This window comes from Bipolaris sorokiniana (assembly GCF_000338995.1).
Source record: "Bipolaris sorokiniana ND90Pr unplaced genomic scaffold COCSAscaffold_13, whole genome shotgun sequence".
Lineage (NCBI taxonomy): Eukaryota > Fungi > Ascomycota > Dothideomycetes > Pleosporales > Pleosporaceae > Bipolaris > Bipolaris sorokiniana.
This window is the reverse complement of record NW_006911907.1, coordinates 476,021-502,382: the sequence shown is the minus strand read 5'-3', so window position 1 is coordinate 502,382 and position 26,362 is coordinate 476,021. Positions and strand designations below refer to the sequence as shown.

Genomic DNA, 26,362 nt, shown 5'->3' with positions numbered 1-26,362 from the left:
TTTTTTTTCCGAAAGAGAACAAAGAAATATTTGACATGAATCCAAGGCGGAAAGCAAAGAACTTACTTCTTCCCAAGACAATCCCTCGACCCGATGGAAAAAGGCTGAAGACACGCCTTCTCATCGCTGTCAAACTCGGGGTCACCCAGCCACCGTTGGGGCAGAAACTCCGTTGGGCGCTTGAAGTTCCGCTCGCTCATGTACATGGCATGTTGTGGAATGCCCACAGTGATACCAGGGGGCACAAATTCGCCACAGATAGTAGTTCCGTCTGCCGGTGTGCGACGAGGCAACGTGAGAGGAACTGGCGGGTAAATACGAAAAGCTTCCTTGATGCAAGCAGCGAAGTAGGGTAAAGCGGCGAGGCGTTCCATGGTCATGTCGTCTGTGCTCTCGAATTCGTTGCGTATCTCCTGAGACAGTTTTGCCATGCATTCTGGGTTGCGGAGGAGCAGGTATGTCAGGCCTGATACGAGGGTTGCTGTAGTTTCCGTGCCTGCAATCATGAAGACGGACGCGTTTGAGTCCATTTCTGGTCGTGTTAAACCCTTGCCTTCCTTCTGGCTTAGCACCATGTCCCAGAGATCGACGCCTTGGCTATCGCGACCTTTTTCGAGGCGTTTTGTGACACGTGTGGTGGAGTATTTGTTATGGTTCATGCGTTTCTTAGTGAGGGAGGCCGGTGCGATCATGGGGAATAATTTCCATAGCAATGGGTAGAACCGCATTAGGGCCATAATGCTTGAGACCTTGAGGGCCCCAAAGATGCTACTGACCCACGGATCGTATTCGGCGTTGTCGAGCATGTGGAGGGGCTCGCCAAACGTTAAATCGCCCATAACATCGAAGGTGGTAAAGTTGAAGAGCCGGACGAGATCGAATTTTGTTTCTGGATTTTCTTGTATGCCTTTTTTCAACACGCTTACGAGTTGGTTGATGTACTTGAGGAAGAGAGGTTCTTGCTGTTTTAGAGCGCGATCCGAGAAGGCTGGACTAAAGATTTTTCTTTGGCGAGTATGAACGTCATCTGGTGCATTGATAAGGCTGGGTACCCCGTTGAGACTCTCTGTGTATCTTATGGGATCTTTATAAGGCAAAGAGCCTGCTGTTCCTTTTGTACCATGACCGTGGATCTGGAAGGCCGTCAGTCAACGCCGTATAGAAAGTAGGCCAAGAATTTACTCACATCTTTCCATGCACTAGGATCAATGAAACTTAGTTCATTGTAAGCAACCCGAACTATTGGTCCGTATTTACGGTGCAGATATTGATAGAGCTTGTCTCGAGAGCCGTTTGCAACGGCAATGTGGGTTGGAATGCGTGATGCGGCTAACAGTTTGGGGCCCGGGTATTTGCTGAGGGGATGGAAATAAATTCGATACACGGCTACTGCAACAAAGCGAAAGATAACCTGTCATGAGTCAGCGTGGCAGCCTCAAAATGACTTTGAGCAAGTCGCTATAGTTGAGGACATGCTAACCAAAGCTATCAAAGCGCCAAAGAGGCTCAGGAAAGAGGCCATCTCGAAGGAGCTTGGTGACGTTGGCAGAGGCGTTGTATTGCAGCAAAGGGAGAGAAGAGGCAGCAGCCCGCTACGTAGGACGCGGGTCCTATAGCCTGGAGCAAGCGTTCTTTATACTGGTTACTAACGGTAGATATAAGGTTCCGTTGGCCGATCCGTAAACAACATGGAATGGCGCCGTTCTAGTCCGCGGCCAATCAGCAGATGTGTTTCATAGTCGCTTTATGGACGTGGGCAATGTCAATTGCGCGGCCCGTCAGTGCAGACTATTGGATATCACACCAATCAGACAAACGACCATATGTGAGGTCCAGATATCTCAAGCAGACAGCTGAGCGAATCTCTGCGTCACACCACATGCTAGTAGTAGCCATCAGGAGCATGCCTGTCATACATTAATTCATGGGTTCGGGCGACCAACAGAGCACAGGATGATGTCAGCCTGTCAGCCACATACCCAGCCGTTACAAGAGGTCAGTGCGCCCATCAGATCGTGACTTCGCGTTAGCGACGTTCCCTGACTGTCTTGGACGCTCCCAATTTCAACCTACCAAAAAAAACATAAAGAAACAAAAATCATGGCAGCGAGACCGACGCAAAGAGGCATATCAGCCTTATTCAAGGTCTCCTCTTCGAGAACAACACCATTAGCATACAGGATACAAACCCGTACACTATCTTCCTCGCGCATCAACGCCGCATATAATGCCACCCCGCCCAGAGCAGCAACAACAAGCACCTCCTCCACAGCAGCGAAACCCGCTTCCTCAAGCACAACAGCAAACCCCCAGCGAACCGTAACACCTCAATTCCCCGCAAAAGAACCTCCAGTCCCCACGACCCGCAACGCCACTGCAGATTCTGCCGCCGCCGCCGCTCAATCGCAACGCTCACTCACCGAGGGCCTCTCCGATGCGCCACCAGAGCTCGAAGGCGTACCCGCTATAGACTGGACGCGCTCGTATCACGGCCTCGGCAGCGTCTCGTTTACGCCGGAGCAGTCTGAAGCACTACTCGCACCCGTCACACAGGATGACGTCGAAGTCAAGCCAGACGGCATTTTGTACCTCCCCGAAATCAAGTACAGACGTATTTTGAACAAGGCGTTTGGGCCTGGTGGCTGGGGTCTCGCGCCGAGAGGCGAGAGCATAGTGACTGGGAAGTTGGTTACGAGGGAGTACGGATTAGTGGTACAAGGACGGTATGTGTGCATATATCCCCCCCCAACGTAAACAGCCATGCTGACCATTGAACTGTTCTAGCCTTGTCTCCATTGCCCGCGGCGAACAACAATATTTCGATCCAGATGGCATCCCCACTGCGACCGAGGGCTGCAAGTCCAACGCCCTGATGCGGTGCTGCAAGGACCTGGGTATCGCCTCTGAACTCTGGGACCCGCGATTCATTAGGGAGTTCACAAGTAAGATGACAAAGGAGGTGTGGGTCGAGCACGCGACCACGAAGAAGAAGCGCAAGATTGTGCTGAGAAAAGACGATAGCCCAAAGTATCCGTTCAAGGAAGTCAAGTTATAGAGTCATGAATCACGCATTTTATGGGGGCAGGGCGTTGAGCGTTTCCGCCCTGGGAAGATATATGCATGTTATACCTCGGTTTGTAGCAATACCACTCATGTCTATCGAGTTTTGGCTAGGCGAAGTAGACACACGGCTTCTATGATACAGTCGTGAGGTTTTCCAGTTGTAATACCATCATCTACTTTTTTGCCATCAAAACGCCAGAAAACATGTATCTTTATACCACAGATCATGATCGTCTCGAGGACTTCCGCTAGCGATCTCCTAGATCAAAGCCTGATCCTCTCGACCTGTTTCTCAGCTCGCCGGGGTCTCGTCCGTACGCCAGAGGGTCGTCTTGAGATGCTTCCTGACGCTGCCAGTTCCATGGCATCCATCCACTGCTTGTCCTCCGACCTAGGGCGGGTGGTGTGATGGGGTATGGCGGTCGGTCTGATCCAGAGCTCAGCTCGTCACGCTCGATTCTATCAAACTCTGCTTCGCTCCTGTTGCGAGACAGACTACCGCTACTCCTGCTGGATTCGTAGTGTGTGTTTCCGCCCTTTTGCTGGGTGCGGATATTTTCTTGCTCGCGGTCAAATGCTTGCAGGAGGCTTTCGAGGCGCTGTCGCTGCGATGTCACGTAGTTGAGTCGGTCTTCGTTGTTACGGATCGAGTCTGGGACGAGTTTTGCTGCACCACGGCTCAGTTCGGAGGCCTGAGCATCCCTTGTTTCGGCAGTGCCAGCAGTATATAGTGCGCTTGCTCCGCTGAGTGCCTGGTTCACGAGACCATATAGGTCATTGCTGCCCCTCGCTGCAGGCATCTGAAACCTACTCATAAGGTTCTGTGCATATGTCTGTCCAGCTGGCGGGGGTGCTTCTGGTTTGCGAGGCGCGAAACCTAGCAGATTGACCCTCACCCACTCGATGCCCATCTCGATATAGGCCATGCCTGCAGATTTTGCACGGTCATGGCTCTGGGTTATGAAGTCGTCAATCTCCTTCTCGTGGTGGTACAAGAACGGCTCCAAGTGCTCTTGGTAGATGTAACTCGCACCCTGAGCACCCGGCAGGATCAGATATAGATGTGCGAAGAAGCGGATCCATGAGTAGAATGGCACCCAACTCAAGATGAAGTCGAATGTGTTCTCGACGGCTGTGCAGGCGGATAGAACAACAAAGTAGATCAGCCATGGTGCGAGGAGGGCTGGGTCGGATGTGTGGAGGGCTTTGTATGACGCGAATATGGGAAAGAAGACTGTAGTGACAGCACTGGTGAGTTGTTAGTGGAAGAACTCATACAGTGTGCCGTTATCTTTAGAAAGAAAATCATAAGTTCAAGTGGCTGTATTGAGTAATGGCTCGCATGCTACACACTTTGGGCGGCCAAATTCACGATAAGCCGTGTCCGACTAGGTTTGCTTGAACATTGAAAGGCGAGGGGCGGGGTACAACGTACGTCAGGCCATCGGCGATGAAGCCGAACATGATGGTTAGTCTTCGGATCAATGCAACGAGGGTTGTGGATGTGAAGTGAGATACAACGAGAGCCACAAGCACAAGTAGCGAAAGCTGAGGCTTAGCCTGGGTACGCGGCGGAGATGCGGAGCAGCCTGAGCGGCCTGGTGATCCACGGAATGCACGTCAGTCGCCGGCCAACAACGGCGTCGCGCTATCCGCTTTCGGTCCTTTGCGTCTGAACATCACCTGCTGGCTGGATTGTGACCAGCGTTTGCCGCTGAGTCTCGGGGTATACTGGCATCTGTATTCTTCAGCGCGGCTTTGTTCAGCACCTTTTACTACTGTTGGAACGACTTCGCAGAGAAGCGCCGCCACCAACATTTCAACGCAATAGCTCCGAAAAGAAGAAACAACATAAATGACATCATCTTTGGTCATAAAGCTCCGGAGAGATACCTTCATCCTCATGCTCTGGAGTCTGAACTTGCAATATTTTGAGCAAGTTGTCGTTGTAGACAAATCGCTTTTAAAGCGGAGTATATGCCTGTCTTCTAGTGTCTTACCGCATGCAATCATCCGCAGATCCCTTGGGTTTCTTTTGAGATCAACCAAATATCTCAAACCTCCTCCATCGTGCGAAATTGTCCGTGTACTAAAGCCCACGTTGGACTATGTGGGATGAAAGCTCTACTGCTGATAATAAGATCACTACTAGCGGCATCGGGAGCTGTAAAGGATTGTTGCGGGCTAATTGCTATGTACGTAGTCATTGGTTCCCTTGGCTAGTTATCTGTATTCCTCTGCGCGGAAATCCGGTAGTACTTCTACAACTCCTCCAGCACCCACTTCACCTCACCCAAACGGGCAGGACACACGAGAGCCTAAGTCGCCTCCCATGTTGCCATGGCTGCCAAGATCACGCTTATTGCGACCCTGGATCCGATAACAGCTCCCACCCCGCACTTGCAACATTGCTGCCGTTTGACATCATTTGACTATGCTCTACAGAGGCAGAATCCATCATTCTATATCCAACTTGCAGAGTGATGGATTACGTAAATACGCCCAATGCCTTCCCGGTTATCTGTACAGCTACAGTAACCGGGGTCCGTTTACTTGGCCCGAGACTTGACATGGTCGATCATGCCTAAAATGCCAGTCAAATCCCTGGTAAGCATGTTCTAGCTGCACCAGGTCTTGGTATGAACGTACATTCACCCAATCTTTGCAAGTCCCGGTGCCGCACGACGTATGCCAATTGTTGGGATGCCGATGCCTCACATATTCTGCCGTTATAGATCAAGCTATCGAAGACCCTTTGTTAAAATAGGGAAAGCTTACTCGCATCAAGGAGCCGAGTAGTATTGTATGACATAGGGCAATGCACAAGTATAAAACCCAACCAAGTCCCTACAGAATTTATCACCGGTTCTCGTCATTGCCAGAACTCGTCAGACGGCCTCTATCATGGCTCTAATAAAATCAGTTGTGGCATTACTTGCCCTTCAATTAGCCAGCGCAGCACCTCAAGCCTCAGTAACCTCACCTGCTGTCAGTTCTCCTAGCCCAACCGGGCTGGATCCGGCAGTCGCACTATCTACAGATGAAGTTGAGGAGCTTTACAGCCTCCATGAAGAGCTCGTCAATATCCCATCCATCTCTGGAGACGAGATCGAATGTGCGGATTTTGTATCAAAGTATCTAACCGACTTGGGCTACTATGTCGAAAAAGTACCAGTCAACGAAACAGGCACGTACAATGTATTTGCCTATCCTCAAGCGTTGAAGGACGAGGGATTATGGCCGGAAGTTCTCATCACTAGTCATATCGATACTGTACGCGCAACACTTGAGCCCGTAAATCACAAACAACCACTAACTGAAAGATAGGTACCACCATTCTATCCATTCGAACGCCGTGAGAGGAATGGCACAACCTACCATTTTGGCCGAGGAACCGTCGACGCCAAAGGACCAGTCGCAACAATGATTATCGCGTCCCACAAATTCCTTCAATCCCGCAATGAAACAACCAGCCTAGGTATGCTATTCGTCGTCAGCGAAGAAAACAGCGGCGCAGGAATGAAAGCGTTCGCAAAATACGCATCTAACACAACCTTCCGAGCCGGCATCTTCGGCGAACCAACCGAAGGCAAGCTCGCAAGCGGCCACAAAGGCAGTTTCGGCATCACACTCAAAGCCATCGGCAGGGCATCTCATTCCGCATACCCGTGGCTCGGTGTCAGCGCCATCAACTACGTTATCGATGCCATCTCCGCACTGAGGGCTTTAGAACCCGCTCTCCCCAAGAGCGAACTTCTGGGTGCTTCAACAATCAACACGGGTCTCATCGCCGGTGGTGTCGCAAGCAATGTCGTGCCTCCCAACGCCAACGCAAGTATATTAGTCCGCGTTGCGCGCAGCGAAGACGATTCCGTCGACGTCATCAAAGATATGGTTTCCGGCCTGTTTTCTCCGCTCGTCAACAGCGCCAAAGAAGTCAATGCCACGTTTGAATATACATACTCTACGTTGTCGACAAAAGCGCAGATTCTGGATACGGATATCGAGGGCTTGGAGGTCGCGCCCGTGTTTTATGGGACTGATATTCCGAATTTGCCGCAGGTCGAGAAGAGATATTTGTATGGGACGGGCACGATTGAGGTGGCGCATACGCCGGATGAGATGTTGAGTCAGGAGGAGTTGGTGCAGGCTGCGGAGGCGTATGGAACGATTCTAAGGTCGATTTTTGCGGAGTAGGATCGTGGAGAGGGAGAGTATGGATTTATGTAGAATGGTGTGGTATCACTGCATGAATGAAATGGCAATTCCAAAGATATTGATTGACATTGCTTGAACGTGATTAAAGTGCTGCTTCACGTTTGCTTGATACATTTTCACCAAAATTTCGAATTACGCAGAACTGTTATGCTTTAGGCAAGGATTCGCAATATACAGTGACGTAAAGGTCGAAATGAGCTGATGGGTCACAATTGTTCAGTTTATAAGTGAATATGTCACTGGTCAAATTAAATCAAGCGTATAATGAGGTCTTATATAGTGGATATACAATTAAGGATCTTGATAAATCTAAACACAAAAGCTCCTTTGTTTACTAAGGGCAAAGGGAGATTCAACACCATCTTCTTAACTACTTTTCCATTTCAGCGTCAATACTACCTAAAAAAGCGTCTTCACTATGGTGTTGCTTTGGCAGAGTGAAAGTACAATCACCCTCTTGCTCACAGGACCCCCGCAAACGCTCATCCCCGCTTCTGCCTTGGAGTGGAAAGACCCAGAAAATAATGTAATCCATCCTCGTGATAGCATTGCAAATGGAAGCCTTTCACACCAAACCAATTCCACCAGGTATATAAACTGCGCTCGCCTCCCTCAATCCATATCCTCTACCAATACATTACTTTCCATCACTACTCACATCCTCGTACCCATTCTTACTCTCATTCTTACTCCCATCCATCCTTTCGTCCATCCATTCGTCCCTCCTATTCCTAAATTTTCTATACCGATGCCTCCCCCGATCATCACGATCGATATCTCCAACACCGGCTCCAGCTCCTCCCCTCGAAACCCACCTCCGCCTTCTACACCCCGGTCCCCACCTGCTCCCCCTCGCAAACGGCGGCGGCGACGACCGAAGAGGAATTCGAGACTGTTGGGAGGGCCATTTTTGATAGGAAGTAGAGGGGGAGAGAAGGTTTGGAGGGCGCGGATTGTGCTTTGTTTTGCCGTTCGGTATGGCATAACCTGCTGCAGGGGTCTTGCACCTTTGTTGGAGGTACTATGAGGTAAGGTGTTTTCTGGTCATTGATTGTTTCTATTCTCGCCATGATATGTTTCTTGATTCTCTACTCTGACGTCTACTGATTGGTTACAGGAGGAGTCTGAACCGTTTCCACCAATGCCGTACCAGTATACGCGGTATCTTACAACTGATGAGCGAGTGGAGAGGATCGCCTACCGTGCCGCTAATATGTATTGGCCTGATCCGCGTATAACGGAGGGCACCTGGCGCAGGCTGAGCGACGAGGAGGTAGCGCAGCGATGTCCTGCCCGTTTGACATGCCCCGGGCCCAGTGTTGTGTCCGACGGTGAGGGTCCTGAGGACGACAACTCTAGATACGATGTTGATCCCGTTCGAAGAGAACGGCGTGGCCTTTGCCCTACCATCGACTCGTTCCAGTATCCGGCACGAGACTTGATGCACAGACAACAACGTTGCTCTTGTAGCAGAAGACTATTGAACATGGAAAGATGAATAGAGTCACCCTGAAGTCACTGTACTTGCAGACGGAAAATACATGCCTGTTGTAAATTACTTGCTTCTTCTCAATCCTAGCTTTTCTTTTCGAAGATGATGTAAATAACGTCATGCCATTCAATTCTTTTCCCAACCAAGTGACGCTAGTTTGCCAATATGATGGCGAAGAGACACTGGAGAGACAGGTGTAAGTACATGGTAGGTATGTAATACGGATGTCGGATGGTAGAGTCCCGAAGGAGGGCTTCTTGGCACCAATACAACAACGTCAGATGGTGGGGCGTGTCATTGGAGGCGCATCTCACCCCCCATCTGTGGCTAGGCGCACACAAGGCCTATCACAGTCGTCTATAGCATGTACATACATATACTTATGCTTTATGGGAGGCTGAAGATAATGTTCTTGCTTGGCAGCGACCTCGTGCTGCGCGCATGCCACGCGAGCAAATGACGTGCCATGGCCCTGGAGTGAGCGCGTGCGTGACCAGCCCAGGTCGCTAATGGCGAATGCTCTCTCCTAGGAGTACGTCCGGTATATCATCCCTTTCCTCTGGCTTCCGCCCACGCGATCCCCGGCTGCATACATAAGAATCAAGGGTCTCGATCAGCAACGACTGCGCATGTCCTATGACGCGTTTGCGGCTGCTGGCTATTGGTCCTAACAGTCTCCGCTGGATCCGCTACTAAATGCTTCTCACGCCTCGCACCTATTCCAACGCACAAACTGCCGACGCCGGCCGCAAACTTCCTGAACCCTCATTCTTTGTGTGCACAAAGTCGCGCAAGGAGCTGCAAGCTGAGGAGAAGCGTGCGCTGAGGATGTTGCTGCTGCACCAAAAGGGGGCCGTCAAAGTAGGCGAGGTTGTGAGGTGAGTTGCTGTATATGGGCGTGGGCACATACTCGAGACATGTACATGCATACACGTCGTATGGTTTGGGGCACGCCAAAGCGCTCAACGGTCCCTCGTGTTCAACGGTGCTAAGACGTTGGGCAGGTACACACTTACATACACGCCCTCCGAAGACCGAATATTACCCCCGCCTCCTATCCTCCATGTTCGTATACGCAACTCGTCGGCCATTCCTCTGCGTGCCGCATACCTCCATGGACCCTACACAATTCATGTCTCGGCCTACCCTTCCACTTTCAACCCCAACGTCAAAAACGACGATGCCAAGATCTACGGCGCCCCCGATTTCGAGCCTAACCTAAAGGCAGGGGGTTACTGGAACACAAAATTGACGGTACCCGAGCATGCGAGGACTGAGATACAGGGGTATAATGCTGAACCGAAGAGTGTCACTTGGATAATTGAGATTGCATCGCAGATCATCTTCTCAAATTCTGCATCGGTAAATTATGAATTGCTAGTTGCACGCGACGAGCGATCACTTGACCTGGGCTTCACCGCTGTAACGGGAAACACACACGGAACGCCAGGAAAGGTCCAGGACCACCAGCAAGGAAGCCAGAAGCATGTCTCAAACCATGCAGGACAGCCCAAGGGCGTCTATTCTAAAGCAGTCAAATTGGTAGTGGACGATACGACTAGTTTGTGGAACAAACCCGAGTTGCCAGAATGGAAAGATGAGGAACCGAGCGGCGAGGGACAGTCCAAGGATACTGATCATGCAAAGGAGTTGGCTGAGCGGAAAAGAAAGAATATCCACCTGGTGATTGTAACACATGGATTGCATAGCAATCTCGGCGCAGATATGCTGTACCTAAAAGAGAGCATTGATGCGACCGCAAGACAAGCGCGCGAGAGTCGGCGACAGCGACGCAAAGAGAAAAGGGGAGATAGAACCAAAGCTGTAGGCAAGGACACATCGACTGCACCATTGTCCGGTGGCCAAGATGAGATATCGGATGCGGAAGACGAAGACGAAGAAAACGAGGAAGAAGTAGTCGTACGTGGCTTTGACGGCAACGTTATACGCACTGAACGCGGTATCCAGTATCTGGGGAAGCGACTCGCTAAGTACGTCCTACGTTTAACGTACCCTGACCAGCCATACCTCCCAATCAAGAGGACCGTGGGACAAAAGCTGTCCAACACCTTTTCGCCTACAAGAGACAAGGCAGATGAGGGCATCCCTGCTCATCAAGGCAGTAGTGTGCATCACTTCTTCAAAGGTCGAGACAAACGCGCATACCGGTTTACCAGCATTAGTTTCATCGGTCACTCTCTTGGCGGTCTTGTACAGACGTACGCCATTGCATACATCCACAAACACTCTCCTCACTTCTTTGATACGATTAAGCCTGTCAATTTCATTGCTCTGGCGTCTCCCTTCTTGGGGCTAAGCAATGAGAACCCCACCTACGTCAAGTTTGCACTGGATTTTGGACTGGTCGGTAGAACAGGACAGGATCTCGGTCTAACCTGGAGAGCACCCACACTAGCAAGGAGTGGCTGGACCGCAATGGGCAATGTGTTCGGAACCCAGGGCCAAGCTTCACAGCAGGAGGACCCTGGCGCTAAACCTCTATTACGAATTCTTCCCACGGGACCTGCGCACCAGGTTCTGCGGAGATTCCGGAATCGCACAGTATACTCCAATGTCGTCAATGATGGAATTGTACCACTGCGTACAAGCTGTCTCTTGTTCCTTGACTGGAGAGGGCTGGGCCGGGTACAGAAAGCCCGGAGAGAAAACGGACTCATCGGTACTGTTGCAGTGTGGGGTTATGGTCAACTTACGGGGCAAAACTCTTCGCCTAATCCTTCACGAATTGGCTTTGCTGAAGACGAAAGCTCTGGAGCTGATTCTCCAACATTTCAGGGTGATGATACAGCCGTACCGCTACCAGGCGCTGACACGACCAACCAAGAAGACGAAACGCAGGTACCTACAGTAGAGACTGCGGCGCATCAACTGATTGAAGGACAAAAGAAGAGTCCAGATAGCAAAGATCCTAACGACAACTACTTTCAGCCGCAAAATACGCTGATGCAGTGGTGGAGCTATATCAGGCCCACTGGAAAGCATACCTCGCGCGACAAGAAGATGTTCTCGCGTAGCCAGACGATCTACAAGGATGATGAAGATGAACAATCTTCTACCCAGGCAGAAGACTCGTCGTCATCATCGCGTACGGACCAGCGAAGAAAAAGGCCTCAAGCGACGCGTGGCGACTCCATTGTCGATAACCCCCGAAGCAACATGGCACCACCAAAGACCACGATATTCGAGTCGGCTGGCGACTTGATCAACCCCCCTGTACCTCCGCACTCATGGATCAACGATCCAACCACCCGAGCACGCGCCATCTTCCATGACAGGATTTATCACCCGGAGGATATTCCTCCGCCACCAATCAAGAAGAGGGCTACGCGAAGCTTCTCAGGTGACAGCGTTGCCAGTCAAGCATCGACAACAAGTGTTGATGACAGTGGGATGCGTGTGGAAGAGAAGATTGCTCGCGCCTATCACAAGGATCTCTCATGGCGTAAGGTATTGGTCAGCCTCGAGCCCGACGCCCATAACAACATCATTGTACGTCGTATGTTTGCCAACGCATATGGATGGCCTGTCATCAAACATCTTTGTGATACCCACTTTGCCGACACACACTCGGCTAACACGCGCACTGAGCTCGAGCCTGCAGTTGAGCGCGCCGAGCCAATGGACAAGCCTATAGACAAAAATGGCGAGCGGGTCAAGGGGCAGCAGAACCAACAACCACCTGTTGAGCGTTCCGATAGTGAGATGCGCGAGGTAGCTGACGAGTTGGCGCCTCTGCACCCGCTCACTTTGAAGATGCCAAAGAGATCCAACACGACCGACTCGATGCACAGTATCGGGTCTGGTGACTGGGACAGCATTTACTTCAACGAGACTAGCGACGATGAAGACGAGTTCGACGATCGTAACGCTGTGCAGCGTTTCTTCCAGCCTAATAGCGCAAAGAGCCCCCGAAGCCCTGGGTTTCCACCTAAGACACCTGACGGAAAGGGCACTAGTCAAGCGGATATTGCTGATTTCCTTCGTGGGTCTAATGTTGAAGTTCACAGGGGTCTTGGTGCAAGCCCGAGGAGTAAAGCTGTTGCTCCTCTGACCGATGAGCCGGACTCGATTGAACCCGGCGAATCTTCTGCTGCGAATGAGGAAGGGCTGCAAGCCTCGACCCATTCTGAGGCACCTACCGGCAGGATTAGCGGAGTCGGCTTGAGGAATGCTGCAGATGTTTCTGCGTCCCCAGAGGGTAGTAAAGCGAGTCCTGGAGGCAGTAGCGTTACTGAGCAGGTTGCCAGACTGAGCAGCCCCAAGGCCGCCAAGCAGGATGATGCTAGCTTGTAGTGCAGAGTCCGCAACATCTTGAGGCGAGCAACGGTGTAGAACGAAGAGGTGCAAAACACGAGAACAACATCGCATAGACATTTTCGGCATGTAACACAATCCTCCTGGCGATTTTGGGTACTCTTCCCAGATTTTTCTCTTGTCTAGATATTTCCCGCGTTTTCGGTCTTGGATACATGGGGGTGTTACGTGACGTTAGGCTTGAGATCAGTGCACAAAGACGGATGGTACACGGACGATAGCATGGACCGTAGTACCGTTTGCGTACCCACAAGATACCCCAGATATCACATAGTTTGTAGACGTATATATTTTTAATCTTATTCCCTGCTTCTGTTCATTCACTTTTCCCTTCATTGACGCTCTGATATAATGTTTTTATCACTGTGTCCTGGTTGACCCAATGTACTTGAACAATGCATCACCTGCGATACAGTAGCACATATGTGATTTTTTTACTCATGCGTCTCAGAGGTTTTGTTCCTCACGCTCCTCTTTCACCAACTCTACTGGCGACGTCACCTTGATGTCGCGCCTTCTCAATTCACCCCGTTGCTACCGCGTGGCAACGTGCCGTTTGTTTTCAGTAACTCGAAAATAGCAAACCGAGTCTGACACTCACTCCACTACACGAGCTAAACACAGCTTTTCTCAAATACAGACCTATTTCAGTTTGACAACACACTAGTCATTCGCTATCACTGTTCAGAGAAGGGACAGCAGCCGGCGCGATGCTCACCTCTGACTCTATCAGCCCTTCAAGGCATCGAAGCCCTAGGGCTGGCAATGGCCAAAAACAACGCCGCCGCATCGTACGACGATCAAATATGTCACGCTCGAATACAACTCCCGATCTCGGTATCAAGTCATCCGCTACGATGTACAGCGGAGGTGGTGCCGCAGCAGTGCCGGACGAAACAGGACTCATAAATACCTCATCTTCTTCGGAATCGTTCCCTTCGATGACCAATAGTACATCTTTCGGTCACTCGCCTACGGCCTCGATTGGAAGCGGATCAAGCACGATAGTGGAAGGCAAGAAGAAGCATGGCATGTTTGGCTTCAAGGCAAAGGGCAATGACCGCCCGAAAAGTTCGCATGGATCTCCCCTCCAACTATCGCCTCTGCCTCCGCTTACGCCAGTGAAAGCCGCACAGTTTCTGGGTGTCGAATGCGGCGCTGTGAGGACTCGAAGCGGGTCGCTGGGCAGTCGGGTTCAGGATGTTTATGAATTCAACGGTCTACTAGTACGATCAATCCAGGAAGACAACGACCTCTTGACTCGCCTGACCAATCTACAGGAATCTGCGAGCGAAAAGACTGAGTCCATAGAGGAGGATGTTATCTCAAAACCAATAACACCCAAGTGCCTATGGACAGCCGGTAACAGGAAAGCGCAGCGGATGTTAGGCATAGCCCCATCGCATGGATCTAGCATCAAGCACGGAACTGAACCAGAGTGCCACATCACTGAGACGCCAGCGATTCATTCAAAGAAGGAGAATCGGGTTGACTACAGCAGTGAGCCTGATATCCACGCCCGTCCTCCTGAAAAATCCCGACAACGTCGTATGCGCAAGAAGGCCCCTAAATCACTCGATCGGATGACGCCTATCACGGAAATATCGTTTGACGAGCTGCGCTCTTCCTATCACGATTCTGAACACAATCCCGAGCTGGAACTCATATCAGAGTATGAACGCGATCCTTCATACAGTAGCGTGCTACCGCCACGACCACCAACTCCGTTACCGTTCACGGCTAATATCAGTTATGAGTTGGAAGAAGGAGATCTCTCACCAGCGGATGTCGATCCAGGGAAACAAGCTGCTGCTGGAGTGGAAGAATATGAAAAATATTCCTATCGCGAAGTTGGCTTTGACAAACCTAAGCAGGAGTCGCCAGTCGTCATTTACCTGCGTGGTCCGTTACAGTCTTTTGAGGACCGTCTTCTCGATGTAACTGAAGCTCATCTCGCGGCCTCGAGGATCAAGCAGGATATCAATGACGCTGCGAGAATTCACCTGGATTCCAGAAGCAGTTCTTTGAGAGCTTCCCACCAAGCGATGAAGAGGAAATTTATGGCGGAAAGGCCAAATGTGCTGGCTGAGGATTCTGACAACGACGCAGAGTCTGAAAGTGATGATGGCAAAGACTTGGTCTCTATTCGGGACAGTATTGATTTGGGAGAAGATCCAATTGTTGATTTGGCAGAATTGATGACTTGCACACATATCACCCCTAGTGTGATGAAGCTTGTAGATGTTCCACCCAGGGAACCAAAGCCAACCACTCCGTCCAAACGCAAGCCTACACCCAAGCCATCACGCAGAGTAAAATCACCCTTACATTCAACTTATATCTTCCACCATGATGAGAAAGCCAGCCCATTCAAGGAACTAATTTGCAACGTAAGGGTACGTACGTCCACACCATCTCTCCCAAACCAAACCAACACCACGCAGCCCACCATCACATGCAGCCATCCCCCAACTAAACTCCCCAAACAGATCCGCAAAACAAAAAAGAGCAAGAATCTCTGCAACGAATCCCGCATCCTAGTCCAAAATTGGATCTCCACAAATGACCACACCAAACAACGCCCCTTGTCCGACCGCCTCGACATGGACGTCCTATCCGACCAGCAAATCCCCCCTGCTCCCTTCCCAAAAGACAAAAATAGTATATCTACCACCTCTCCTCCACCTCCTCCGAGGAAGTCATCAAAAGAACACTACTGCCTCCGAAACGGCCACATCCTCCACCCAATCAACCTCCAATCCATCCCCGACGAAGCCGCCATCAACGCCCTCGAAGTCCGACCTTATTTGCGTACACATTCCGGGCGCAAGATGCACGTTCATGTGCCGGTTTTTTGTGACCGGTGTGGAGAAGATGTACTGGAGGAGCTGTGGGAATGCGACATTGCGGTTTGTCGGATGGTGGTGTGTAAGGGGTGTGCGGCGGATATGGAGGACGAGTGGAGGATCAGGGTGTGTGGGGAGTGGGAGAATTGAAATGGAAAGTTGGGGAGATTGGGGGGGTGGGGGGGATTCTGGGTACTGGTGTAATGAACAAATATGAACGGAGGTATTGTAGATGAAAGTTTTGTACGAATATATGATCTGTGTGTTTCCGTGTCGCTACGATGGTTATAGCACTTTATACTAACTGTCTTGAGTCCTTTTTTTTTAAAAAAAAATACAAGAGAAGAGATTGTTACTTGTTACCCGAATGGCTGACTATCATAGTTCTATCGCCTCCGGATTCATCGTTCAGTGCCTATTGCACCTTCCATATCACCCAATATGCTATGATGATTACCTCGAAAACGCCGGAAGTTCCCCCCCCCCCAAAACGACCGAATCCATCCCTTCAACTCCCAAGAAATCCATCAAAAGCCGCATCGCAGCACCTTACGCCCAATCCTCGCCCAGAAAGATCCCAGCTACCTTGCTGAAACGACATGTCCCATTTCCGCTTCAATAACCGACCAAAGTAGCTAAACTCGGAATGCCCTCAAATCAGCCATCCAATCTCCCTCAAGACCCCGTCCCTGCATCCCTCCAATAAACTCATTCCTCAGCCCCCTCTCCTCCTCAAACAATCTATCCCACCCAGCTCCATCCCTCAGAATACACTCATTATACCGGCGGGGATCCGGGTGCGACCAGTTCGCTATCAAGAAACGTAGAATGAGGACGCATAAAGGAGAGTGGGCGGGGAAGTGTGTCCAGATGTGTTTTGTGAGGGAGGGGGTGAGCGGGAAGTGGCGGCCGAGGGACATGCGGATGCGGGTAAGGGTGTAATGAGTGAAGGAGGGGGAGCCGAGGGTTTGGGAGAGGTGGTGAGCCTGGATGCTTGGGGGGATGGGGTAGTGGTGCAAGGGTTGGGGGATGAAGGTGGGAGCGGCGATTGGAAGCATTCCGCGTACTGTGGGTTTGGGTGCTGGTATCGGTTTCATGCTTGATGTTTTGGGCTTGGGGGAGGAGCTGGAATGTGCTGTGGGGGGCATGCTGAGAGCACTGGAGGAGGAAGAGATTTCAATAGGTGTAGACGCGCGTTGACCTTCGTTGTTAGCAAAGGAGGGCTGGGTGGGCTTTGGGTGATGAGCCATCGAGACTATACTTGATATAGGTGGTACAGGTGCATACTGCTGGCCCATTCCCTGAGCGGTGTTAATGTCGGTTGAGGCCGGATACGCGTCCTTGTATATATAGTGGAGGAAGAGACAAAAAATGGCGGGATCGACCTCAGGGAGTCGGATGCCCCATTCTGGCTTCTTTACTTTCTCTTTTTCCTCTTCCTCGTCAGTATCTGACTCGATCTTGATCGTCGTTTTGGTCTCTTTGGGTTTCGTCGTACTTTCGGTTGAATTGTCTTGGCGGTCAGTCTCTGCAATCTTTCGTTTCTTGTTGGTACTAGTTGAAGAGAAGGCAGCCGAGCGCAACTGAGAAACTTGCTGGTGGAAGTAGTTCGAATAATGGCAGAGGAGTGAAACGGGAAGGATGAAGCTTCGGCAGCTTTGATGTTCTCCAACTACGACTCGTATAGCTGTCCCTTCGATCCTTGCAGTTGTTAATGACGTACGCGGAAGTCCAATGACTGGTAAAATAGCTTACATTTTGATAAACATATCCGGTTGTTTTGCACCAAGCGCTCGCGGGGGCGGGGGACGGGCTATGGCAGGCGGTGGCTGCGACGGTTGTGGCTGTTCGATCATTGCCCTTGGTAGGACTGGTAACGCTTTGGAATTTGGAAAACTGATAGTTGGTTGAGCAGGCAGAAATAGCTTACGGGGTTTGTTGAAGCAGATGCCCGTGAATCTCGACGGGATAGGCCTTATTTGTATCTCATCAACATGGCGCTCATCTGGTAAAACAAACAGCCCAGGCGACGGGTACGAGAGACGCCTTCACCTCGTTTCGAAGTGAGTGAGAGGCATGAAGGTAGAAGTAAAAGATTGAGGCCTTCACGCGCACATGCTGAAAGTCAACAAAGTCGTATGATTATTACCGGTCTCAGCGAAATAGGAAACTCCATTGTCTTCATCTGACTGTAACATCTTTAAATGATTGTAGGCTCGGTACATACTCATGTTGCTGAACAAACGATGTATGACGGATCCATCATGAGCTCTGATTGGTCACTCATTGAATACTGAACCGCTCGTATGACATGTAAGAATTCAGATCAAATTTGAGAAAGGGTCGCGCCGTAGTGAAAAGTGAATGCCAAGGCGCTATGCATGTTTGCGTAGGGACCACAACAACAAATACATACACAGATGGTAGCCTATTTGTCACATGACAAGGCATAATTCTAGAAAACGATGACTATTTCAATCGTCATAAATACACAAATCACTTGAAAATTCAAAGCACATGGTTCAGCAGAGAACATGGTGTATTAGACGCTCAGTATGAACAAACCACTTCAGTAGAAAGTATGGGTGTGGTAGGTCGATCCTAACCGAGAGGCAGACATGAGACATACTCATATCATAGTAACCAAGAGAGATAACTGACAAACTAGACCTTCGCCTCGACGTTGACATCCTCAACGTGGCCTTGACGACCAACCTTGAGGTTTCCATCCTCAATATCACGGGCAACGCGGTCAAGACGCGACTCAACCTTTCCAGCTTTCCAAGCAGGTAGACCAGAATCAAAGACATCGTCCATCTCCTCGAGTGTCTTGCCCTTTGTCTCCGGCGCGGTCAAGAACATGTGAATGAAAGCAACAGCGTTGAAGGTACCGAAGATCATGTACATCTTCCAGTTGATGGACCAAAGAAGAGGTGGGACGGCAAAAGCGAGGATACAGTTCCAAGTCCAGTTTGTAGCGGTGGCAAGGCTGACGGCTTTGGCGCGGACCTTGGCGGGGAAGATCTCAGACGGGTAGGTCCAGGAGACGGGTCCCCAAGTGGTGGCGAATGTAGCGACAAAGAGGTACGAGCATGCTACGATGGCCTTGGAAACGTCGCTGTGCTCACGAGGTACGACCCAGGAGATATCCTTGTCGGATTTGTCTGGATTAGGGTTGCCGTAAGAGGCCTGGAGAGCGCCCGTGGTGAAGAGCCAAACAGCCATTCCAAAGGATCCGCAGAGCAATGCTGGGCGACGACCGAACTTGTCTAGGTATAGGATAGCCGGGAGCGTCATGGCAACATTGATAATGTACTGGATGGATGCAGTGAGGAGCTCATCGGCGATTCCAGCTCCGCGCATAATGAACACAATATAGTACATCATAATGTTCATACCTGAAAGAGTTAGTAATGGTGCCATCAGTTCAAGGAATTTCCATACCGCAAAGCTGCGACCACATCTGGATGGACATGCCGAGTATAACGCGCTTGAGGATGCGGGGTTTGACAAGAGCAGCGAAACTGGTTTCGGCAACCTCACGCTCGAAAGCAAGAGCCTCCTCAATCTCCTTGTATTCAGCGAGAACCTTGGGGTGGTTGACATCGCCACCACCGTGGAGGTTGGCAAGCACTTGAAGAGCCTCCTCCCAGCGGTCTTTTGAAGCTAGCCAACGTGGAGATCGAGGAAAGAAGAAGAACCCGATGAAGAGGATCGCACCGGGAACAGCTTGAATACCCCATGGGATACGGAAGGCAGCGGTGGCTTGGTTCGGGTTGTCAACACCTCCATCTACGAAGGAACTTCCGTACTGGATGAAGTATTGGATCACTGTGTGGTATGTCAGCGTGAGTGATTCCAGCGTTGAGCATGGCAGTGCGCTTGGGACTGCCCGGCAGTACGTGAGGAGAACCAGCAAGATCATGACATCAATCTAAAAAAGGCACTTACATATACCCCAAGTTATAGCCCATTGCTGTAGTGAAACCACACGGCCACGAATGTGCTTTGGCGCGATTTCGGCTTGGTATACGGGCACCATGGCGGAGCAGATACCAATGGCATATCCGCCAACTGCTCGACCAACGCAGAGGAGAGCGACACCGTTGGCCGCTGCCTGGAAGATTGCTCCAACAATCCAGATGAGAGCACCGATCTGGATAGCCACGCGACGTGAGAGCCGATCAGCAATGAAAGAAGAGGAGAGAGCTCCCAAGAGCGAGCCAGCAGGCATAGCAGCGGTTATGCCACCTTGGCGAGTTCCGCTGGGGTTGCCAAAGTAGCGCTTGTACGCCGGAGTGCCAAGAGCGCCCGACATGGACGAGATATCGAAACCGAAGAGAATACCACCAAGTGCGGCAAAGCCACAAATAGCGTAGACAGAGTAAACCTGAGGGAACTGTAGTACTGGTATCAGTAATCATGTCGAGGCGTAACCAGAAATTGAAAGCTTACCTTCATCTTGCCAAGTGGTTGTGACCAGGCTGGAAAGACAAGTCGGTAGAACGGGTGGAGAGAAAGAGGTACAGAGTGAGATGGCTACAAATTTATATGGGAAGTATTGTGCATAGTGCGTGTGATCTCGCTGGAATACAGTCCGTGCGAATGGCCAGTCGGACTGTGTCTTTCACTCCTGCTGTAAACTAGGCAGTTCCCATGCCGTGGCGTTTGTCCAAATTGGCAACCCCGCTAATAGGCGTTGGACTGGGGTACATGTGATCCTACAGGAAAGCGGGAATATTTCCTGGAGTAGTACAGGTTAAGGTCGCAGCCCCATGTCGTGATGATGAAACCCTCCAATGGATGGACTGGAGTACAACGCATGTACCTAGTGCACATGCAAACTTGCGGTTTCTCAACCTCGTGGAGTCGTACCGACGAAGCATTGAGCAATGGGGCAGGTATGGCACGATATACACTGGTTTGATGTGGGATCTGAACCCAAGGAATACCGCACTGATGCGTGTGAGTCGATGATCAGGAGCTCTTGGTATTCGACCTGTTGCTGCAAAACTGGCGATCTAGGAAATAGCTTTGCTCAGGCCGCAAGCAAGTTCTCCAATGACTATGGCTGCCAATAAAAAGGACTGATCGACACGCATGGCCTGGTTTGGGGCCTCCGACTTGGCGTGGGCGGGGCATTACATGATGTCTTACGACCAGGATTTAGTGAAGATCAGAACCAGCCCAGTCGCGTAGCACCATGCAGCTAAGGTAACAACCAAAGCAAGTAGTGGGACACCTGAAGTACAGTATTTATCCAATGGCATTCTTTCCTTTACATCTGTGGGTCGTACGCATGTTGTTGGATATGCAAGCGAAGCATCTGAAGAAGACCAGACGTTGCATTCGGGAGCGGAGACGACGTGCGCCAAGCATGCAATGTTGCCAGCAATTGACACCCAAGCTCTCGGCTGCCTTTGTCCCGCTCATCGACAACCGGTCGAATAGATGCATGATGGGTGAGGTATCACTCAAATAGACTTCCTCGGGACAGTGGAGCGCTTGGATAGCTATTTCCAGAAATCCTACCGGCGCGTTGGATTCTTTTGCATTGTTGATTGGTGGTTGAATGGCTGGCCTGTACGCACGGCATTTCTGTTCCGAGTACAGAGTTGGATGCAGTCAAGATCATGGTTTGAAGGGCTCAACTGCCTGTCATGTGGGGATGTGAAGGTTTCTGGGTTGGATCGCGTGGCTCAGGGCGGGGTTTGGCCCAGTCTGCCAAGTCTACCACAGTGTCGGTGTCACTGCAGTATGTACGGGTGTACCTGTTTCGAGACCATACATATGTATGAGTAACCACTTGTTTTCTGTCCTTCTCGTGGTCTCTTCCTCCCGAAGCCCAACTGAAAAATCATCGAAGTGAATACTAAGAGACGAAACCGATTCAGGGAGGCAGTCGAACATCCGATTCGATATTCCGACTTGCAACCCGTAAGTGATTTATGTCAAACACCTCAAGACATATCGACTGGCGTGGTCTTGCTATGAGCTGCACACACTGTCCTACATGGTAGCTACACCGATCTTGTGTTGTAGCAAGCTCAACTCACCGGCCTTGGACGAGCGACGGCGGACTACCCGATGTGAACGTGTTCTTCGGCTGAGCAGATCGCACATTAGGGAAATGATATAGGGACTAAGCACTAGTTGCTCCCACGCAAGCAAAATTCGATGATATAGTGGAAGGACGATAGAATGGCTTAAGTATGCAAGCCAGTGCCGATCAGTTGACAACGAGCTCTATACATCTAACTCTTTTTTTTCTAATCTAACACAGCCCCAGTAGATGCAGATAAAAATCAATCTTTCAATTCGACATACTTTTAAAAGACATTCAGATTCGCTGCGTTAAGGTTTGCTTTTCTCCGACAAGATGCATAGCACCTGCATTCGCGAAATCGAATCAATCAACGCCCCTGAATTGCAATATCATTCTCGCCCGCGTACCTGCATGTCGGATGCGAGCAATGTCCAACCTCTGTCCTCGGCTCCTTGCGCTTCCGTTTTCATTTCCAAGCTTGAAAATTCCGTAATAGTGGATATTTCTGTCCATGCTCATCTCTCAACAACTAGCATGTTTACCTCTCAGCAGCCGAACACCAACATCTGGTCTCTCATTGGCTGCACTTGACATATCAACGGCCCAATGATACGGAATTGCCCACCACCACCTTCCAATTGTATCACGCAGCACCGTCTAGCACACTTCTAGCCTCTCCAAAATCTGGCATGTCGCTGGAATAGGATGGCCTCGTGTCGTACTGCATCTCATGATTCTTGTACCTTTCCCAGTCGGGCTCTACTATCAAGTTCGCGAAACATAGTCGCGATGCTCTTGCATAAGGTCGCGCGCACCAACCTGCTGATGTCGACAGCTGCCTTGGTCTATGCTATGGTGATCGGTCCCCTGAAGTGCTTATGAAGAATGTGCCGCGGACTGTATCTCACGCCTCGGAAATAGTATAAGTATCGTACCACGCTGCCATAGCCGAGCAGTAACAGTCAGCTGCGGCTTCTGGATAAAATATAAGCTTACTGCGACAGCTCATTCAGTGCAGACTACAGCCTACAACCCTCCCACCCATCACTACAACGGCGTGTCGCTAAACCCTTGAAATTTACAGGCCTCAAATAAACTAGTTGGTCGGTGACCCACAGAAGCGAGACATTGGACCTGCATTACGCACTTCCAGGATTGACCGTGGAGGAGGACATCAGCTGGAAGCGGTCACCGGATTCCGTAAGCAGAACTCAAAATCCGATCACCATATACAAGTCAGGCGTATGCTCCAGTGGCTGGCGATTTCCAATACTTATCATACGCACATGAACTCACTCATGGAACCACTACGACCATACTTTTCAGATCTTCTCTCGCCTTGTTGGATCAGAACTCGACCTCACACCACGACGGAACGCAACCCCAAGTCAGCTGGACTATAGTTAAAACGACGGGAAACAATATCCATTTTAAACAACTCTTACGCACATCTAGTCGCAACATAGGGTAGAATATCCGAAACCACCGTATCGGCATGCCGCACCACATAACAAATTGCGTCTTTGCGCGCACGAGCCTGACAACCTGCGACGTTTTTGTCCGAGCCTTGGCTCACATGAGCCCAAGGGCAGAACTATCACCCGAGGAATTTATTGAAGCAGCAAGTCCATGGTTTCTGGATACCGAAACAGTGTGGAGTAGGGTGTTCCTCACGGGCACAGGATGAGAAGTGGGATAGGTCCCTAATAGCGAGAAAAAGAAATTTATTATAGATAGTTACCCTGGATCGAATCTGGCAATTCCCCACAAAGGTGGCCGGAAAACGAAGACATCTTCAAAGACGTCTTGACAACACTCTATCGATCCTCCATGATTCACGGACCTAATTAATAAGGCGCTATCCAACCTACACCTAATACAACACCTTACCCACAGCATGCACATCCATCACCGCCACTCTCCCACCCTCCCCTTCCATCCGACCACCTCAGCACACGAAAATCCCGTACAAAACATCCACCGTTCTCTCTCTCCTCTTCAGCCCTAAGTTCTCCTTCCCCTGCTTAGTACCGAATCGCACTTCCCGCCCCGCTCTCACTACAATACTATCACACGCACCCTTTGCGCTACCAAACAGGGCCTGGGATATCTTGAGAGTATTTCATAGTTGAGCGTGAAGTTGGGGACGGAGACATAGCCTGAACTGGCGAAATTGAGCAGGAAGTGGTGTGAGTGGAGGAGATCACAGATGAAGAAAGTGGTTAACAAACAATATGGGTGAGAGAGGCGGGGAGGAGGCGAGACTTCCAAAGAAGGAAACAGCAGATACAGAACTCAAATCCGATGGGTTAGAAATCAGACTTATTCACAATATTGTAGCGAGAAGGAAGGGGGTCGAGACGGTTGTACTGAGAATTAATACTAGGACGGATGTGAGCGATGAGGAAACGCACTATTGTACGCAGTACGTGTATATAATTGAGCGAATGAGAAATAAGATACCCCACATAGACTTGTCAAGTCCACTCTTATCATTCCGAGTATTTTTTGCACGCAAGATGAGGTAAGAGCAGATCTATACCGATACATTTTATTTTCGTTTGCTACATTTTTCGTACCGCCTTCCCAACACAACTTTTCTCTCTCTCTCTCCTTATCTGGAGACGTGGATACATGCTTTCTAAATCTTAGTCCAAAAACGCTAGTTTTAGCGGCGCTTTAACCATTTTACTCTAGGAGCAGATGCATGTGGGTGCGGGTAGACTATACCGTTTAGGAGTGGAGCGAGTAGCGTCGGGGGAGGGAGGGGGATATGCATAAATTCAGTAAAAGAAAAAAAAGGGGGGTGGATGGGAAAGGCCAGATATGCAAGATGCGGTACAGAGTAATGTTCTAGTGTTCAACCAGGTACCAGTGTAAGGGCAATAGTATGACCGAATAATTCATGATTGGAATACTATTCTACGGTATGTTTATTAATTGTTTAAAAAAAAAGGAAGTAAGAGGCAAAGACGATGATTGGGGAGCGAAGTTGAAGAAGAACAAGAAGAAGAAACCCTTGGGAGCCGTGGTGTCGCTCTCCTGCTGCTGACAAACTTGTCGCTTGGGTATGACCAACACCCCCAACGCCAAAAAGATAATATCTCCATCTACAAAACGTATCGTGACCTTTCTGGCTGAATCTGTTATGCTGTATATCTTTGGGATCCGCTTGCGATACCAAGTTGATGTATTAAGGGAGAGGAGTGTTTAAGCAGGAGAGGCGATTGCGCCGTCACCTAGAACCCTCGCCACCAGAATGTAGAGCATCATTGTGCCAAAGAGAATCCTCCACTTGTTGCGGCTCAACCAACTCTGACCTGCATCCCGTGCTATTTGCGCAGCGTCCTGGACGACCGTTGCGCTGGTACCGGGTCGCCGTCTCAGGCCCGAGACGTCCGGCGAGCAAGGTGGGTGTTGTGCGGGTGAAGGAGCGGGCCGGGGTAAACCCGTGGCCGGATCAATGCGCTTTTCCTTCATCCACCTAAGGTTTTCCTCGTCTATGTCGGGCCACTCGTGTCGGAACTTTGCACCGCCGTCACCTGCCCTGATGTTGCCGTTTTGACCGCCAGCCGCATTGCCCGAGCCGATCGCCTTTGTGCCACCACCTGTACTGTTCCACCACCTTGTGCGCTGTGCAAAGAGTTTGCGCTCTGCGTCGGATGCGCGGACACTGCCGGTCGTCATCTCCTCGCTCGTCATGAAACTCAGCAGGCCAGTGAGAATGGTGCTGACTTCCCAGGCGGGATTGAAGCTCTTAGGGTGAAAGTCGGATATACTCAGGCACAACCGGCTGCTGGGCTGAAAGCGGCCAGAGGGTGTGTGCATGCGAATGGCAGGCGGGGCGAAGGGATAGTCTGGTGGGAAGTTGAGGGTGCCCCAGTACTGGCCGCCCTCGTACGGCGTGTCTGGTGGGCCGGTGATGATGTAGTGCCACTCTAGGATGTTCCGGTCCGAGGGATGTGCGGTAATGTAGGGCGGTGGAGATTTTGAAATAGTGGCATATTCTCTGGTAAGGCGCTTGGTGGCCGCCGGTGTCGCCATGGTGGGTGAGCGTGGTATGTGAAAGGCGGGTGGGCTGGGGTTGTCGACGTGGTCCTATCTAGGGAATCGACACTGACGTGCTGTTTGTATGATGGTGACAAAGTAAGAGCAGTTGGCACGATGCGCCTGCTGTAAAAATGGAAGCGCAAACGAGCTGTAGTCTGGACGAAGAGAATCGGAGGAAAACACAGGCAGCGAGAAAGAGGTAATAGGGATCAAATAGGACAATGAGAGAGAAAGAAAGAGACCGAGTCTGGGGTTCGGGGTCAAACTGTGGTCGGGAAGCAGGCGGCACGTGCGCCCCGACTCAGCCCGCAG

The 26,362-nt window shown here is 50.6% G+C and overlaps 11 protein-coding genes across 11 annotated transcripts; 6 read left to right on the top strand and 5 right to left on the bottom strand.

Moving 5' to 3' along the window:
* Positions 1 to 62: 62 nt before the first annotated feature.
* COCSADRAFT_163340 (uncharacterized protein) lies at positions 63 to 1,522 on the bottom strand (the record flags this gene model as incomplete). Its single annotated transcript, XM_007705100.1, has 3 exons — positions 63 to 1,133; positions 1,187 to 1,411; positions 1,481 to 1,522. 3 exons carry the CDS (start codon positions 1,520 to 1,522, stop codon positions 63 to 65), a joined length of 1,338 nt encoding a protein of 445 aa, XP_007703290.1.
* A 578-nt stretch (positions 1,523 to 2,100) lies between these two features.
* Positions 2,101 to 3,055, top strand: COCSADRAFT_98112 (uncharacterized protein; the record flags this gene model as incomplete). Its single annotated transcript, XM_007705099.1, has 2 exons — positions 2,101 to 2,723; positions 2,785 to 3,055. The coding sequence occupies 2 exons, from the start codon at positions 2,101 to 2,103 to the stop codon at positions 3,053 to 3,055; spliced, it is 894 nt and encodes a 297-aa protein (XP_007703289.1).
* Positions 3,056 to 3,119: 64 nt separating this feature from the next.
* On the bottom strand, positions 3,120 to 4,645 carry COCSADRAFT_237278 (uncharacterized protein). The gene is made up of 2 exons (XM_007705098.1): positions 4,499 to 4,645; positions 3,120 to 4,311 (listed from the first exon to the last, which is right to left on the bottom strand). The coding sequence occupies exons 1-2, from the start codon at positions 4,525 to 4,527 to the stop codon at positions 3,312 to 3,314; spliced, it is 1,029 nt and encodes a 342-aa protein (XP_007703288.1). The 5' UTR covers positions 4,528 to 4,645; the 3' UTR covers positions 3,120 to 3,311.
* A 1,295-nt stretch (positions 4,646 to 5,940) lies between these two features.
* COCSADRAFT_124136 (uncharacterized protein) lies at positions 5,941 to 7,336 on the top strand. The gene is made up of 2 exons (XM_007705097.1): positions 5,941 to 6,336; positions 6,391 to 7,336. The coding sequence occupies exons 1-2, from the start codon at positions 5,968 to 5,970 to the stop codon at positions 7,258 to 7,260; spliced, it is 1,239 nt and encodes a 412-aa protein (XP_007703287.1). The 5' UTR covers positions 5,941 to 5,967; the 3' UTR covers positions 7,261 to 7,336.
* Positions 7,337 to 7,642: 306 nt separating this feature from the next.
* Positions 7,643 to 8,393, top strand: COCSADRAFT_237267 (uncharacterized protein). The gene has a single exon (XM_007705096.1). The coding sequence runs from the start codon at positions 7,700 to 7,702 to the stop codon at positions 8,306 to 8,308; it is 609 nt and encodes a 202-aa protein (XP_007703286.1). The 5' UTR covers positions 7,643 to 7,699; the 3' UTR covers positions 8,309 to 8,393.
* A 951-nt stretch (positions 8,394 to 9,344) lies between these two features.
* COCSADRAFT_192741 (uncharacterized protein) lies at positions 9,345 to 13,418 on the top strand. The gene is made up of 2 exons (XM_007705095.1): positions 9,345 to 9,651; positions 9,778 to 13,418. Exons 1-2 carry the CDS (start codon positions 9,470 to 9,472, stop codon positions 13,085 to 13,087), a joined length of 3,492 nt encoding a protein of 1,163 aa, XP_007703285.1. The 5' UTR covers positions 9,345 to 9,469; the 3' UTR covers positions 13,088 to 13,418.
* A 631-nt stretch (positions 13,419 to 14,049) lies between these two features.
* On the top strand, positions 14,050 to 16,104 carry COCSADRAFT_97788 (uncharacterized protein; the record flags this gene model as incomplete). The annotated part of the gene is made up of 2 exons (XM_007705094.1): positions 14,050 to 15,504; positions 15,553 to 16,104. 2 exons carry the CDS (start codon positions 14,050 to 14,052, stop codon positions 16,102 to 16,104), a joined length of 2,007 nt encoding a protein of 668 aa, XP_007703284.1.
* A 485-nt stretch (positions 16,105 to 16,589) lies between these two features.
* COCSADRAFT_163334 (uncharacterized protein) lies at positions 16,590 to 17,810 on the bottom strand (the record flags this gene model as incomplete). The annotated part of the gene is made up of 2 exons (XM_007705093.1): positions 16,590 to 17,655; positions 17,710 to 17,810. 2 exons carry the CDS (start codon positions 17,808 to 17,810, stop codon positions 16,590 to 16,592), a joined length of 1,167 nt encoding a protein of 388 aa, XP_007703283.1.
* Positions 17,811 to 18,476: 666 nt separating this feature from the next.
* Positions 18,477 to 20,670, bottom strand: COCSADRAFT_39626 (uncharacterized protein). Its single transcript, XM_007704882.1, has 4 exons — positions 20,410 to 20,670; positions 19,906 to 20,353; positions 19,399 to 19,785; positions 18,477 to 19,352 (listed from the first exon to the last, which is right to left on the bottom strand). Exons 1-4 carry the CDS (start codon positions 20,413 to 20,415, stop codon positions 18,619 to 18,621), a joined length of 1,575 nt encoding a protein of 524 aa, XP_007703072.1. The 5' UTR covers positions 20,416 to 20,670; the 3' UTR covers positions 18,477 to 18,618.
* A 2,825-nt stretch (positions 20,671 to 23,495) lies between these two features.
* On the top strand, positions 23,496 to 23,775 carry COCSADRAFT_149208 (uncharacterized protein; the record flags this gene model as incomplete). Its single annotated transcript, XM_007705092.1, has 1 exon — positions 23,496 to 23,775. The coding sequence occupies one exon, from the start codon at positions 23,496 to 23,498 to the stop codon at positions 23,685 to 23,687; it is 192 nt and encodes a 63-aa protein (XP_007703282.1). The 3' UTR covers positions 23,688 to 23,775.
* Positions 23,776 to 24,891: 1,116 nt separating this feature from the next.
* COCSADRAFT_39625 (uncharacterized protein) lies at positions 24,892 to 26,304 on the bottom strand. The gene has a single exon (XM_007704881.1). The coding sequence runs from the start codon at positions 26,042 to 26,044 to the stop codon at positions 25,211 to 25,213; it is 834 nt and encodes a 277-aa protein (XP_007703071.1). The 5' UTR covers positions 26,045 to 26,304; the 3' UTR covers positions 24,892 to 25,210.
* Positions 26,305 to 26,362: the final 58 nt, after the last annotated feature.

Coding starts and splice junctions, on each gene's coding strand:
- COCSADRAFT_39625 (XM_007704881.1), bottom strand. CDS start 26,044: ATGGCGACACCGGCGGCCACCAAGCGCCTTACCAGAGAATATGCCACT.
- COCSADRAFT_237267 (XM_007705096.1), top strand. CDS start 7,700: ATGGTGTTGCTTTGGCAGAGTGAAAGTACAATCACCCTCTTGCTCACA.
- COCSADRAFT_124136 (XM_007705097.1), top strand. CDS start 5,968: ATGGCTCTAATAAAATCAGTTGTGGCATTACTTGCCCTTCAATTAGCC. Junction 6,337..6,390: donor TCACTAGTCATATCGATACT/GTACGCGCAACA, acceptor ACTGAAAGATAG/GTACCACCATTCTATCCATT.
- COCSADRAFT_192741 (XM_007705095.1), top strand. CDS start 9,470: ATGCTTCTCACGCCTCGCACCTATTCCAACGCACAAACTGCCGACGCC. Junction 9,652..9,777: donor AAAGTAGGCGAGGTTGTGAG/GTGAGTTGCTGT, acceptor GACGTTGGGCAG/GTACACACTTACATACACGC.
- COCSADRAFT_39626 (XM_007704882.1), bottom strand. Junction 19,786..19,905: donor GGCTATAACTTGGGGTATAT/GTAAGTGCCTTT, acceptor CATACCACACAG/TGATCCAATACTTCATCCAG. Junction 19,353..19,398: donor GATGTGGTCGCAGCTTTGCG/GTATGGAAATTC, acceptor TAACTCTTTCAG/GTATGAACATTATGATGTAC.
- COCSADRAFT_237278 (XM_007705098.1), bottom strand. CDS start 4,527: ATGTTCGGCTTCATCGCCGATGGCCTGAC. Junction 4,312..4,498: donor TTCATCGCCGATGGCCTGAC/GTACGTTGTACC, acceptor ACAACTCACCAG/TGCTGTCACTACAGTCTTCT.